This window comes from Cibotium barometz, chromosome 43, assembly GCF_041138505.1.
Source record: "Cibotium barometz isolate CiBa-2024 chromosome 43, ASM4113850v1, whole genome shotgun sequence".
Taxonomy (NCBI): Eukaryota; Viridiplantae; Streptophyta; class Polypodiopsida; order Cyatheales; family Cibotiaceae; genus Cibotium; species Cibotium barometz.
In genome coordinates this window covers 6,246,261-6,260,763 of record NC_141088.1, presented here as the reverse complement: position 1 = coordinate 6,260,763, position 14,503 = coordinate 6,246,261, and the positions used below count along the sequence as shown (strand labels likewise).

The 14,503-nt window shown below is 41.8% G+C and overlaps 1 protein-coding gene across 4 annotated transcripts in view; it reads right to left on the bottom strand.

Moving 5' to 3' along the window:
* Positions 1–4,282, bottom strand: part of ISA1 (isoamylase 1) — a 154,894-nt gene extending 150,612 nt beyond the window's left edge. For all 4 annotated transcript variants that reach the window (XR_015263198.1, XR_015263199.1, XM_086781408.1 and 1 more), the window contains exons 1-3: positions 3,802–4,282; positions 2,265–2,447; positions 2,042–2,131 (exon numbers count right to left, since the gene is read on the bottom strand). Coding sequence is in view for 2 of the 4 variants with exons in the window: in XM_086781408.1 (XP_086637534.1) it covers positions 2,042–2,131; positions 2,265–2,447; positions 3,802–4,134 (606 nt within the window). In the remaining 2 variants the exon portion in view is untranslated. The remainder of the gene's footprint in view (positions 1–2,041; positions 2,132–2,264; positions 2,448–3,801) is intronic.
* Between the last annotated feature and the right edge of the window lie 10,221 nt (positions 4,283–14,503).

Sequence of the window (14,503 nt, the reverse complement as noted above, 5' to 3'; positions counted from 1 at the left end):
AGATAGTTGAGTCTAAGAAAAGGCAATTTCATATTGGATGCGTAAGTGGTATGTCTATTTAAGTTTTGCATGAGAGTCGGTTAGGGGACCTGGGAACTCTTTTCCCTGGTACGCAGGACAAAACATAACCAAATTTTTATAATGGATCCTATCAATACAGCAGTAGGGCAGTTGGCTAAGGCAATTTCATATTGGATGCGTAAGTGGTATGTCTATTTAAGTTTTGCATGAGAGTCGGTTAGGGGACCTGGGAACTCTTTTCCCTGGTACACAGGACAAAACATAACCAAATTTTTATAATGGATCCTATCAATACAGCAGTTGGGCAGTTGGCTAACCCATGGGATTGGATGGGCTTAGGACTAATAGATTCCTATAATAAAATTCAATTCTGTATTAGTTACGATAGTTAAAGTAAGTCACAAGATAATCCTTGTTCTATGGAAAAGAATCAACGGCTGTGCCTCTTTTGATGGGGAAAAAAGCATTGGTCTTTGTGAACCAAGTGCAAGTTCCTCCTTTGATTCGGCCATGTGACCCGCGGGTTCGGTCGGAATACAAAGGATAGTTAAGGCCCTTGACTACGTTAGAAGATTTTCCTGGAAGAATTGCCTATACTTTCTGGGCAAGGGAAGTTTTTTCGGGTTCGGTTTTTGGAAGAACCGCCGGATTAGTCTCTTGTCCAGACATTCATGGGCGAGACCCCAAATGGAAGCTTTGCCCTACGCGCAAGGTTGCTACTTCCGCTGCCAGCACTCTAGAGTTCGATGCGCAGAGAGGGCAGGGATCTCACACAGGGTTAAGACCTTCAGGTTAGACTAACCATAGACTATGGGCAAGGCATCTTATGTGGACGTAAGTAGCTATTATGAGACATGTACTATATTTGGCTGCTAGTTTATAGGAGGTCTATGTAAGTGACTTTATGAGTCAGTTTAAGGGAGAGCTCCTCAGACCTGGACTCGAGGCCCTTAGACTACTCCGTGTGTACATCCGATGGGTGTGTTATGGTTGTATAGGACACCAGGGACTTTGCACGTGGAGCGATATCTCTGATGCTACTATCCCCCCTGTGCTCAGGGGTGAGCCTGAATGGCTTTGTGGTTGCGGTGAGCTAGATGCCCGAGTCTTAGTGTGTTTTTCCTATTTGTTAATGCTTTCGCACTGTCTACTAGCCTGGGGGCTTTACAAGGTGCAACCTGTACAAGCAGCCATCATAAATCAGCTGTGCAGCTTGATTGTGAGCGGACAGCAGCATTAATCCGCAAGAAAACATCAATTGGTGTGATCCTGCATCCACACACTGGCAAGGGTTCAGAGACATCGACACAAAATCTTGTTGCTTTTCTAAAAGCAAGGTTTCTGGATTGTGTATCAATCCAAACTTGCATGGGAAAAGAAGGGGGTACAGGAATCCTTGACACCGAAAGCCAAATTCCCGGTAATCCGTTACAGATTTTTGTATGCAAACCTGATTTGAAGACAGTGCATGTGTGCCTCCTCAAAGCATTGTAACAAGCTTTCTGCAATAAAAGAATATCCAAACTGGGGACTGGCCCATACTTTAGTCCCCAATGCACTGTCGGTGCACTGCATACTTTCTTGCATATCATTTTTGCTTTGTGTTGATTAAGTACATTATTAAGATCTTACGGTCAAACCCTGTCACAGCTACTGTGATTGGAGTCTCACACAATGGCCACTTCCCCCAAGCATACAAACCTACAAGAAATAACAACATAAAAGAATATTATTCTTCTTCAATACGCATCCAAAAACATGCCCACCAGTACACGAGTACTCCACAAATGGCATGGCCCATGACACCATTATAAGGTTAAACAATCCCAAGTTTACCAACATAGTATGGCATGCATGTGAGAGCACAAGTGCCTGCAATCCACCCATGACTCTGACTGCAAATGCTTGTGACCACTTGCCAACTCTACTCATTATGGATGCAAAAGCAAGCAACAACCTGACAGTGGTAGTTATTCATGGACCACACCCTTTGATTAAAGTTCTATGCAAAGAGTAATACCTCAACTTCAAAAGGAACCATGCCACCCATTTGTGGCCAACAATTCCCATTGGATCCTGGGACACCATAAGCTTCCCTACTGACAATTGCCTTCATTACACAAAGCATAAAGAATATCAGAGGATTATAATAAGGTTAAATTATTAGTTGAATCAAACCAGGTTTCTAAGCACAGAAGAGAACGTTCTTTTACCCGGAAAAACAATAGAAAGAATACAGATACCTTTGCATATGGATCAATCAAGACACATTTTGAATTATACAGATGGCCACCTTCTGGAGAAAAGGGCCCATCTACGCGGTACCCATAGAGTAATCCATCAACAATATCTGAAAGATAAACATGCCATACATCCCCCGTTCTATTCAATACAGGATGCAGTGGTATCTCTTCCCTAACTTGGCCCTGCATACAATAAATGCATAAAAACTTTAATTTGTAATAAAAGTACACAATTAGCGCATATGCAAACCTTGACAAAAGCTATGAAGCTAAGAAATATTTAAGCCATAGAGCATAAGTACATCAGATCTAAAAGGGTTTAAGGTTCATCAATCTGGTTTCCAATGCCAAGATCTTTTTTAAAAACTCTACGTAGCACATTTGTGAGTCACCTACATGGTGAAGAAAAGACATCTTAAATTTTCAACTATTCAATATATTGCTGTACATAAATCCTTGCTATTTTTATACAAGCTTCATACATTTAAAATAGCCTTCTCCTTGACTAGCATGTATCCATCACCTTCCATCTTGTTTTAGCAAGTCTTCTTGTCACGCCACTCAACACAGTGAATGGTTCACAATACCTTAGAGCATGACGATCTGCCATAAATTCCCAACTATAAAATGATGTTAATATGTCAGAACTCAGTCTGGCAAGGTCCTCGCCATGTTCTCCCTTTCACCTGGGGGAGCTCCTTTGTCGGACCCATTCAGATATTTGCATCCCAACTTGCCAGTCAACACTTTCCTACTGCTGTTGAGAATAGCATTCAAAAGCATTGCTAGGCTGTAGCTAGAAATGTTGTTAAGGTTGGCCCTAGGATTGTGCCCTACTTAGTTGTCACATGAAGAGGGTGTGAGTGCCCCTCTTGGGGTGTTGAAGTGCAGCTTCCTTTGCCATTGTAGTGAGCTTTCAACCAGCCTGTCCTCGGGCTGCAGGCTTGCACATTCATCGACTTGGTCCTACTCTACGGCCAGGTGAAGCATAGGAACACAAGTAACCCTATGACATGACGTGGCGTTGGGTTCTGACAGCTATAGTGTGATACCTATTGATAGGTTCTTGTTGTAGTCACAACTTTTACGTTCTAAAAAATCAAGTTTCATGGACCTATATGCTTCCGCAATGGCTATCCAGTTACAAAATTGTGCCTGATAGCATGATTGTTCACAACACAAACTTTGAGAGACAAATAGCAAGCTCCAAGTCAAACACGATCCAGTAGGAATCCTGTAATGTAAGCTTGTACTTCTGCTAGCTGTTCCCTTTTAGAAACAAGGAAGGCTGTCATAAGCACAATTAGGACGCCAAGAGGAAATGTAAACTTTGGCAGCACTGGAGTGGATTCTCTCAAATGTAGCTCTTTAAGTGTTACGTTTGCAAAGTTCGCATTGTAAAACGGATGGGCGGGCATGCCCTGTATGCGAATAAAAATCACGTGGATGGGAATGCCCTGTTTACGAATTTAACCATGCCATCATTTGTACGTAAAGAAATGGGAGTCTACTGTATCGTACGGCAGGAGCATAGTACCTGCTGCAGGTCAGATAGGGTGAAGAGGCACAGTGAGATGGAGCTTGCTGCATTCGAATGGATAGCGAAATTAACCCCGTTATCCCTCAACGTGGCACCGAACGGAAGAGGCCAACCTCTGGAAGGCTTCCCGAACAGGCCATGTGCCTCCACTCGTGCGCTTTTGCTTGTCTCCGCCGCCGCCTGCTGACACCATATCCCCCTCTCCCTCCTCCTCCTCCTCCCCCTCTCCTCTGCTTGCACACGCACCAGCTGACTCAGCGGCCGCTGCAGCGATCCGCAGAAGAAATTCGCCTCCATTGGAACAAGCCCGATGTCGCTGGAAGCATTCATCGTCCTCTCACGGGCATTACAAATCCTCCGCTCACGGACCCTGTCATGTCATGCCATGTCATGCCATGCTTTTACAAGTGCATGGATGAGACATCAAATACTCTCCTAGGGGTGAACTTTGAAGGTGCCTTACACAATTAGGTCAGGTAGGGGTGAACTTTGAAGGTGCCTTAGAAACAATTAGGTCAATCCTCCTCCCCCTTCTCTCTCTCTCTCTCTCTCTCTCTCTCTCTCTACCTGTTCAGGGTAGAACTTTGAAAGGTTGTGCATGGGCTCGTCATGGCAGTGCCTCGAAAGTAAAGAAGGAAGGTATGTTGTCCTCCAAAGCCCATACTTGCATACCTGCGGCATCCTACTAACTTAACTATATGTTCACAAATCATTGGCCTCTAGGACACTAGGTTGGCCACACGTACATTAATACAATGCACCTGATTTCGTATGTAGCGCCCATGACTCATGAGTAGTCGATCAGGGTGATTGTTGGAAAATTAAAAAATCTTTGATAGCTTGGATTGGCTGTTGCTAGAAAAAAATAGCTTGGACTACCTACAAAAAAAAAAACTTAAATGGTAGATTGAGTTAAATTTAACTCAATTTTTATCTATCTAGTGAGTCCTACTCCATGACCTTTTATGTGTGACAAGCTCCAGTAGAAGAGTAAACGGCAGCCTTCTTTGACAAGCACGAGCAATGGCCTCCTTTGACGAGGTTACATTTAATATTTCTTCTCTATATGTTCAAAACATGGGTGTTGGTGTTTTTTCTTCTATGTTTCCACTTGTTGCCTGTGCACTAACCATCTCTCATCCATCAAATCATCTAGTTAGATCTAATCTAATCTACTCGAACTACACATACAGTAGACTTGGGTGTACTACAACTGCTAAAAATTCAACAAATTCACATGTATCATGAAAAATGTGGATTAACCTTTCATAATGTCTGATGTTTCAGTAGGTCATGTTGATGGGGATAGTGGCTCAGAACAAAACCTTGATGAGTGGTTGTTTGGCATATGCACATGTGCCAACACAAAATCAACTAAGCTTGGCATATGCACATGGGTGTTTTTGGTTGTTTAGCATATGCACATATGCCAGTACAAAATCAAACTAAGCTTGATACAAGCCAATGAAATGCGTTTTTATCAACTATTGTGCCAAAAGCAAAGGTTATCCTCTCTATAGTCCTCTCATTAAGAAGATTATTGTTAGTAGGGATGTTTTTTTTTACAGAGGATTGATTATATCTATCCATTGCTAGAATTCAATAAGCATGCCTATGTAAATTCTCCGAACATGTTTGATGGTTTATTAACCAGTGCTAATATCAACTAATTCTCAACAAATTTTACCTACTATTAATCCTTGTTTGTTGCAAGGGGGAATGTTCAAGGAACTAATGCACCAACTTCAGGCTGTTTTGCTGGAAGCTGTAGAAATGTTGAAAGATCAACAATCAATGAAGTGGTTGTAGAAAAGAGAAGAGAACAGAAGAAAATTCACCCATCCATCTCTCTTGTGTGCTTGTCTACACTTGTGTGTGTGTGTGTTGCTTGTTGCAAGGAGCTCAAGCTCATCTTCTCCCCTACATTTTGAGAGAGAGAGAGAGAGAGAGAGAGAGAGAGGACCATGGGTGTCTAGATGCCCTTAAAAGTTTAAAAATCACCTTATAAACATATCGTGCGAGATGATGGTGTAGTAGTTGAGGTCATGGGGTTTCATGTTGGTGGTGTAAGTTTGAGTCAAGTTTCGAGTTTTGCTTGCTATGTTTCAACGTATGTCCTACACACTCTACTGTGTTTCAACGTATGTCCTCTACATTTGACCACATTGTAATGTACATCTTACATAGTTGATCATGTTTCAATGTTCTATGCACTTGCTTGTTATGTTTCATGCCCTACACACTCAATTGTGTTTTAATCTATGTAGAGGTCAAGGTCATGTGCTTTCATCTCGGTGGTGTAAGTACAAGTCAAGAATGAGTCTCTCTTGCTATGTTTCAATGTATGTCCTACACACTCCATCATCTTGGTCACTGGTGGGCAAGTTTGTGCTTGGCCATGCTTTAATCTCATATGTCCTCAGGGCTATCTCACACTATCATACGTCCTCAACATGCTATCTCACATGCCCTAATAGTGATTGTCTAATTTTAACTTTCCCAAGAAACAATCGAGCTAGGCTGAGAGGATGCATATCCACAACCATTTTTTTTTTAATGAATATACATAACTTTTGTACATATGTCATTTTTGTTTTAACTAGATTCATTGGTTTAAAATTACTATAATATGTTATCATACTTTGTAAAAAAGGGAATAGAAGGAAGTAGAGAGGAGGATGGTGATCTCATTACAAGTGGGGCAATGCGAAGAAACTTGCACGATCTGCATAGAACAAGAAGCGCATTGAAAACGTGTATACATTGGTTTTGCATAGGGATATGCTGGCAAGCACCATGTGGCTTAGTGGTTAAAGTCTTAGGTATCTAAAGATGGGTTCAATACCTGTCTACACAAACCTTGTAATACTTTTTGATTCAGACGACTTCATCATGGGTAGTATTTTTATATTTCCATAGTGCTCTACAACTTTTTCCCAAAAAGAACTTACTTCAAGAATACAAGAACAAAAATCAAGCTCACTATGTTCTAACAAAAAAATTAATCTTCGAAAGAAGGGCATGTTCCTTGGATCTTGGAAATTCTGGAGAGGAAGTGTGCCAACTTTGCTCCCACATGAAAATATGGTTATAGTTCTTATTAATTGATATATCAATTAATACTTATACACACATATTATTAGTGTGTTTATAATAGATTATGAGATTCCAAAATACAATCATAAAGCTCAAACTAACATGACTCCACTCATAGAGATCTAAAGAAGAATTATATGTATAATTGTTTATTCATAAAGCTCAAACTAACATGACTCCACTCATAGAGATCTAAAGAAGAATTATATGTATAATTGTTTATTCATTGTTATACATGAGTAATTTCTCGTCATTACTTGCATTGTTCATATTTGTTAAAGATAACAACAATCATTTCGCCACACCGATAAGAATCCATCGACAGGTAGAAGACTTCATCTATCAGCATTCCGACAAGTCAATGCCCATGTCCATGCACCTAACACTAACACGGTGCTACCATATAATGACCATGCGCTTACCAAAAACCTAAGGACTTAATCCATTATGCAACAATGCCTCATTCCTTTTGCCACATTGGCATTAAGGCATATAGGCTTAGATAGTTCTTTCTATCTTGTGGTCCATCCAACACAACCAACCACACACCCATACCTTCCACCAATCACACATAATGGTCTCACTTGCACCTTATCAAGCCACTTTGACATCGGATCCCCTTCTTGCACGTAGCACATCCATGTCCCCCCTTGCTAACACTTTGCATGCTCACCTTTAATCCAGTTGTCCTGTTCGGTCTTATCTTCTTCATTGAGTCTAGTTCTTTGCTTAGTCCAACCTCTTTTCATCCATGAAGCATAATTTTGGCGTCTATGCACTCATAAGGGCTACTAACATTCCATCTAACAACATGCATAGACTTTGTGAAGATGACTCCCCCATCTCGATCAATCGAATGGGCATTCCAATTGTGATTCCTATAGCCATCCAATCCATGCACCGAAAACATCAATCTTTACACAATGTGCTGATTTAATTAACCATGCTTTGCATCTCCCTACATCCATGCCACTTAAGTAAGGTAAAGACGTTATATGCCCAAGGTCGGAATGGCTCGACAATCCCATATTTCACCCCCAAAAGCTTGTTATGGCTCACCCTAACCCTCTTTGAAACACATCCAAAAAGAGAATACCTGGTGAACTGCAAGTGTCATGAGGATCTTTCCAATGGCCGAGCTCGTAACCCTTGAGGTCTCCAAGCTCTACAACTCCTTGAGAAGCAATTCCACCACGCCTCTCCCGCGAGCGTTGTCACACCGTCGCCTGCACTATGGATACTCGTCCCTCCTCTCACCTCACTTCACTCACACACACTCACTACCATGCATTAGGGAGAGAGATTAGCAAGAGCAATACTCAATTGCACAATGGGATAATATGAGAGATTAGCAAGAGCAATACTCAATTGCACAATGGGATAATATGAGAGATATTCACTTATATACATGGCCATAAGTGTTCACACTCACTTAAACTGTGGTCGGCTGGGTACTTTAAGCTCATAGGAGGCCTAATGCTATTACAATGACTACTCTCATAATATATCCATGAAGTACATCACTTAGGACTTCATCCCCCTAACTTGCTACCAAATGCTCTTGAGGCGGGAATCGCCATAAATACTCAATCACACCATTACGAGCGCCTGTCCAAGTTGTAGCTTTGGACACCATTGCTTCAAATCTTGAATGTATGACCCCTTGGTGTATCTATCGTGACTCCTTAATGTAAGATAATGGCAGTAGATCTTGTTAACCGTAGAATTGGGTTAACATCCCCCCCTTCCTAATGGTGATCACGTTGAAGACCTTTTGTGTGGGGAGAATAGACAAGCTTTGTCGATGGCTTTGATGATGTTGAGGACGTTCAATGGTCTTTGTTCCTCCGGAAGGAATAAGAAAAGCTAGTTAGTGAATGAAGAGGTTAGTGGTTTATTGGGAATTCCTATAACGGGGTGGGAGGTGGGGTTTTTTGCGAATGATTGCATATTTGTGTGAGCATATGTTTTTTTTTGGGCTTTTTGCTCACTTTGTTTTTGGCAATCATAAGCAATGTTACATGTGATTTGTGTTAGTTGGGATACTAAGAGATGTTAATAATGGGAGAGAAGAGAGGGAAGGATCTGGAGGAATGTAGACTTAATCATCAGAACGAGATGGTGATTCTCAATTCCTCATTTGATTTATTGAAGTGACATTCATCATTTGAAGAAATTGGCCTTCGATGATGACCCTTTATGTGGTAGGATTATTGTCAAATGTTGTTAAGTAGGACATGTTCCTACTTTCTTTTGCCCATGTGCTTTTTATTTTTTATGTATATTTAAGTGCTCTTATGAAGCAAATATACATGGAGTACAAGAATTGAGTCATATAGACTCTTATTGAACTGCTATGTGTTGAAGTAGCCATGTGTTAGTGAGGATGAAAGAATTACGTCGACTTGCAAAGCTAATATAGATATCTTCACTAAGGATTGAAGATCATTGATTTGTGAAGATGGCGGCGTCGTTTGGAGAGGTTTGTAATTTGAAGGAAAATTCCATATGCGATGGGTTGTACCATTGACCAGGCTTTCGCCCACCATGCCCCCCCATCCAGAAATGTACCTAGAATTTGTTGATGGTGAGGCTTTGGTGCAAATGTTCTCCCGTGCATGAGTATGGATATGTATGTACTCATGGAGCAACTACTACATTAATTTAGCCATAAGAATAGTAAGCAATAAGCTTAACAAATATATAATGGCTATTGAAGATCGTAGGGAAAGTGTTAATGCATGAGATGGCTTAATCCGTTGATAAGGCTTAAATCGTGAAAGTAAGGTTCTTAAGCCGTGAGATTGTAATTCTTGAGAAACCTGAACTCGTGAGATTGCAGGTTTTTTTTGGCCGTGAAGGGGTATTCCGTGAAAGGGTCTAATTCCGTGAGATTGTGGGTTTTTGGCCCGTGAAAGGTAAGTCTATGAGATGGAATTTCGTGAAGTTTCAGGTTTTGACCTCAATAGTTTTTTTTATTTTAATTGATTTTATGGGTCAACTAGGTCACTCATGACTTGCGAGTAACAGGTTTGTGTGCACTTATTTCTCACATCCAGAGGGGTGATAAGAGCATTGCTTTTTTGTCCTTGATGCGCTCATAAGTCTCCGTTTTGCAGACGTGGGTATTGATTCTTGAATTTGTTGCTCAAATGTTGTCGAGGCAGTAGGGAAGACTGTTAATTATTTGCTTGAACACACAAGCTCTTGTGTTGCTGCTGCTGAATGTACGAGAGTGGTTGAGTGATTTGCTTGTTGTTGCTTGTGTCTCCATTCTTGTCGGACTATAGGTAAAGCTGTTGGGATTGAAGTCGGTGGTGGTGAGGTTTTATTCACATTGTTTAATTTTGGCAACCATATGATGGAATTACCATCATAGTATCCATGTTGTTGAAGCTCATGCACAGGCACCCATCTTTGATGAACATTATAAACCAGTGGGGCTGATATGCTTGGTGCTAAGCCTTCCTTCTTTCTTCAAGCTTAGGGGATTTTTTGTTGCACTTTGGTATTTTGGTAGTACCCTTGTGCTTGTAGTAATCTTTTTGGTACCCACACTTGTTGACTTGGTGGAGTTCTTTGAGGAACTCGTATAGGCTTTGTGGACTGTGTTGTGGAGTACTTTTCTTTTTCCTTGGCCTCTCAATGCTACGTTGGGGAAGAGGCTTTGGCTGTCGAGGCACCCAAATGTTATTGGCACCTTCATAGTAGCCTTGAGCTACAAGTAGCTGCTTTTTCACCCACATCTTGATACTATTAAGATACTTTGATTGTGGTTGTCATGGTGGAGTTTTCTTTTGGGTTGATATGGAAGGTTTTTGGGCCCTCCTTGACTTTGGTTGGCGCTGAGGCTGCAGGTTTGAGACTCATGGGCATTGTTGGCGATGATGAGGCTAGAGTCTCTTATGGAGTGGTTGTTGATGACGAGGCCTTTGAGCATGTGGTTGTCTCCTTTGGTGAGGTTTGTCGATGAAGATGCATAGGCTCCGGGGCCTTCACTTTGAGTTCCTTATTAGAGATAGATGGTTGGCTGTGGGAACTTCTTCAGGAATAGTTGTTGATTGCGAGGTTTTGGCATTGAACTTCGTATAGGTGAGGATCGGGTCGAAGGAGTAGATGCTCTAACGGAGTCGGTTGTTGACGCAGATGGTAGGTCATTGTGTAGAGGGGATTTTGTGGAAGAGGCTTGTATCCTTTTGTGTTCAGCATCATAGAAATCCATTAAAGTTGGTTCCTCTTCCTTGCAGTATGGTATTGTCAACTTTTTGTCGTTGACCATCATGATAACTCTATCGCTAGCAAAGCACAATGGTGCTTGGGCACAGCAATAGTCCATTTATGTCCCAAGATCAAATCTGCTTCCAACACACTCAACCACAAAAAACTTGCAAGTGAGGGGGTTAGTTTCAATATACATTGTATGTTCAAAGTACCCCAAACATGGGATGTTCAAGTCTTGTGTAAAGGTAATCCTTCCAGGATGTGCCGTGAGTGTTGGTTAACCTAACAAATCCCATAGCTTGAGGATTATGAGATTGTGTTCTCGTGTTGGATAAAGTTGTGCTTGAGCTATGGTGGATTTTTTTTAAATTTCCAATCCAACCAAAATCCTAGGGATCTTTTTAGTAAGATTTGTTGGAAGTTCCAGCTCCTCTCCAATGTCTCTTCCTCCCGTATAGCAATTGTACATTACTTGTAGGAGTGTGCAAGGTGAATGTTTGCGTGGATTCATCTATTGAATATAACGATTCACCTATCCAAGTTCCACCAAGGATGACAGTATAATCAAGGGAATCTAAGGTAACATGGAATGTGAATTCCATATCGCTATTGATTGTTTGAGTAGTGTAGTTAAATAAACTTGGAACTTCAATGTTTTGTCCATTGGCTCCTCTTGCAAGACTAAGGTTTGTTGGGATGAGTTTAGGTTGCCCCAATGACACCCAAGTGTTTATTGTCATAATGTTATGACTAGCGTGAGGGCCAATCAATGCGCGTTTGCACTTAACATCATTACATGTAGGGAAATCCAACGATACCATGATAGAATCTTCCAAAGAAACCATGGATGTTTCAGTTTTTGTTTCAGCTTCAGGCCCTGTTTCTGTTTCATATTCCCATTCACTTTCATCCCATGTTTGGCTCTCAGTTTTTGCAAGATGTAACATGCCCATCTTCATTAATTAAAAAAATATCCCTGTAATAGATGAATTTATGAGTTTGGTGTAAAAATCAACGATTGACGAACGGAGTGCACCCCAACAACCAAGGGAACATCCCGGACATTTTTGCTAAAGAAAAATCTCTCCCCCTGGGTGCTCCGACACGCAAATCAAGGTCAGCGTCCCAAAAAGGACCATACACACTCACCAGGACACCCGTAGGCCGACCACCCATTGTATGGTCCACATGTACCGCCATGTGGACATCCATGCTGCCTGTGACCAAAAGGGTACATGCGTACCATACCTTTGCTTGTGCACCCCACCACCATACCTTTCCCCAGGCTCATGTAGACAAGTAACCGATACATTTTGATGGTACACCATCCCTTTCACCCGTACTTTGCTTAGTACCGCAGCCATACCCTGCACCTATATAAACCCCTGGTGCTTTATGGCCAATACCTCACTGCATGGAGCACACCCCTAGGCTGCTGCACGCTGCACAAGGCCATACTGCCAGCCCGTACCGCCACTTTGCGTCTGCATATACTATGCATGTTGTACCTGTAGTCGTGCCTCACCACCTTCCTCTTAGCACCCCTAATCAGCCATCTCTCAGATAAGCCCATTTTCAGTCACCCCACCCTTGTGAGGAGAGGGTGTTCTTAACTCTTCTCCTCCCTCCCTCCCTCCCCCCCCCCCCCGCCTCGCCCCCCCATGTGTGAAGAGACTTATAGCCCTTACCCTCTTGCAACAAAATGTTTTTGCCCCCTGTAGGACATCTCCCCCCCATTTGCATAGACTTTAATAAGAGGTTTTTGAGCTTAAAGGAGGTTCACACGTTGCGATTTTTTTGCTTATAGAGTGAGCAAACAATCTCGGAATCGAGATCCGACTAAAGCATTCGATCAGCGTCAAGTTTTACGGGGTGGTGATCAAGATGGCCCATCCCAGAAACGCCAAAATGTCACCTCGAGAGAAGCACATGATAATGAGATTAGAGAAAATGCCCCTAATACGGCTTCAACCCTACCGTTGGTAAGCTCCATAAGGGAACAGTGGCCAGGTTAGCTTGGTTATCATTTAAAAGGAGTTTTAAATTACTCTTTAATATTAATATCAATAAATCAAGAAAGAAGATACGAATTTTTCCATTGAAAAATGTTAGAAATTCTATTTTTTGTAATCGATTGGTTAGTATTGAAATTGTTATTTTTAAGAAAAACAGTACATGTATTTTCTCCTGGCTTCGACGCTAACTCCGTTTCCATGCTTGTGTAACCGGGCAACGTCGTTAGCAAGGCCCGAAATCGGCCCATGGTATCCCTCATACCATTGGGAGAATGAGGTTCACCGATTGAGGCGAGTGATTGTGATGTTATCTAGTTCTAAGGGCCGAGGCTAGTGCGGTGAATAAGCCCATCCTAGTGCATAGACATCCCTCTGAGGGGTGGGAGGATTGAGCAACGGAGCCTGAGGAGACGACAGGCCGTCGGCTTGAGTCCTTGCCAGCTACCGACGAGGTGTATGGTCCCGTAGGATTTTGCCCAGCATGTAGAGGCTGGAAGGCCGAATTCTAGATCATCGGCAATATAAAGGAAAAGAATAAGAGACTTGGCACACTTGGCCCTCTGACAATTCTTAATGAGGTCTGTTTGGAAACTTCCAAATTTTCACAGTCCTGTTCTATGGAGTTCTTTATGTCTTGGTATAACTCAGGTTAAGCCCTTAAAGGTGCAAGTGCTGATGTGATGTTGGCTTCATCAATGAGAGAAGAGCATTCCTCCAAATGAGGTTTTGAGAGATTGTTTTATTCTTGTAAGAGAATTATCAAATTCCTCACGTGTTTTCTCAAGCGTATAGTTTGTGAAATGTGTCTCAAATGACTCTTCTCTATAGAGAGCATGTCTTCCTCTTGAAAGGGGAAGCGGTACTCCTCTGGGCTTTGTATTTTGGTTGCTGTTTTAGGATTGGCATTATGAGGCTCAATCACAACTTGTGATCCTGTAAAACATTCAACCAAGCTAAGCATGCTCTCTTGAGCTTGCTTTTTGCGTTCTGCATATGTCATGTGATCATTATTATCCATTTGGGGTGGTTGGGTGGGTTCTAGTTTCTTGATTGGTCTATGTGGTGCACTGAGTGGAGTAAGAACTTGTTTCATCCTCACTTAGTGACGTACTAGAACTTGTTTCATTTATTGACTTTCTTTGGTTTGTCAGTTTTTCAATATGTTTACGCATGCGACAAGATCGAATTTTCTTTTGGGCTTTTTTATCATGTGTCACACCTATGGGTGTTGTGGTTTGTGTGGTGGGTTTTGTTGTGGATGCTTCTGCATCCTATGTATCTTTTAGCTCTTTCGTGTTTATGTTCCCTTTTGGGTTTATGTCCTTCACAGGCTCCTTTTCCCTGTCTTTTAATTCAACCTTGGTTTT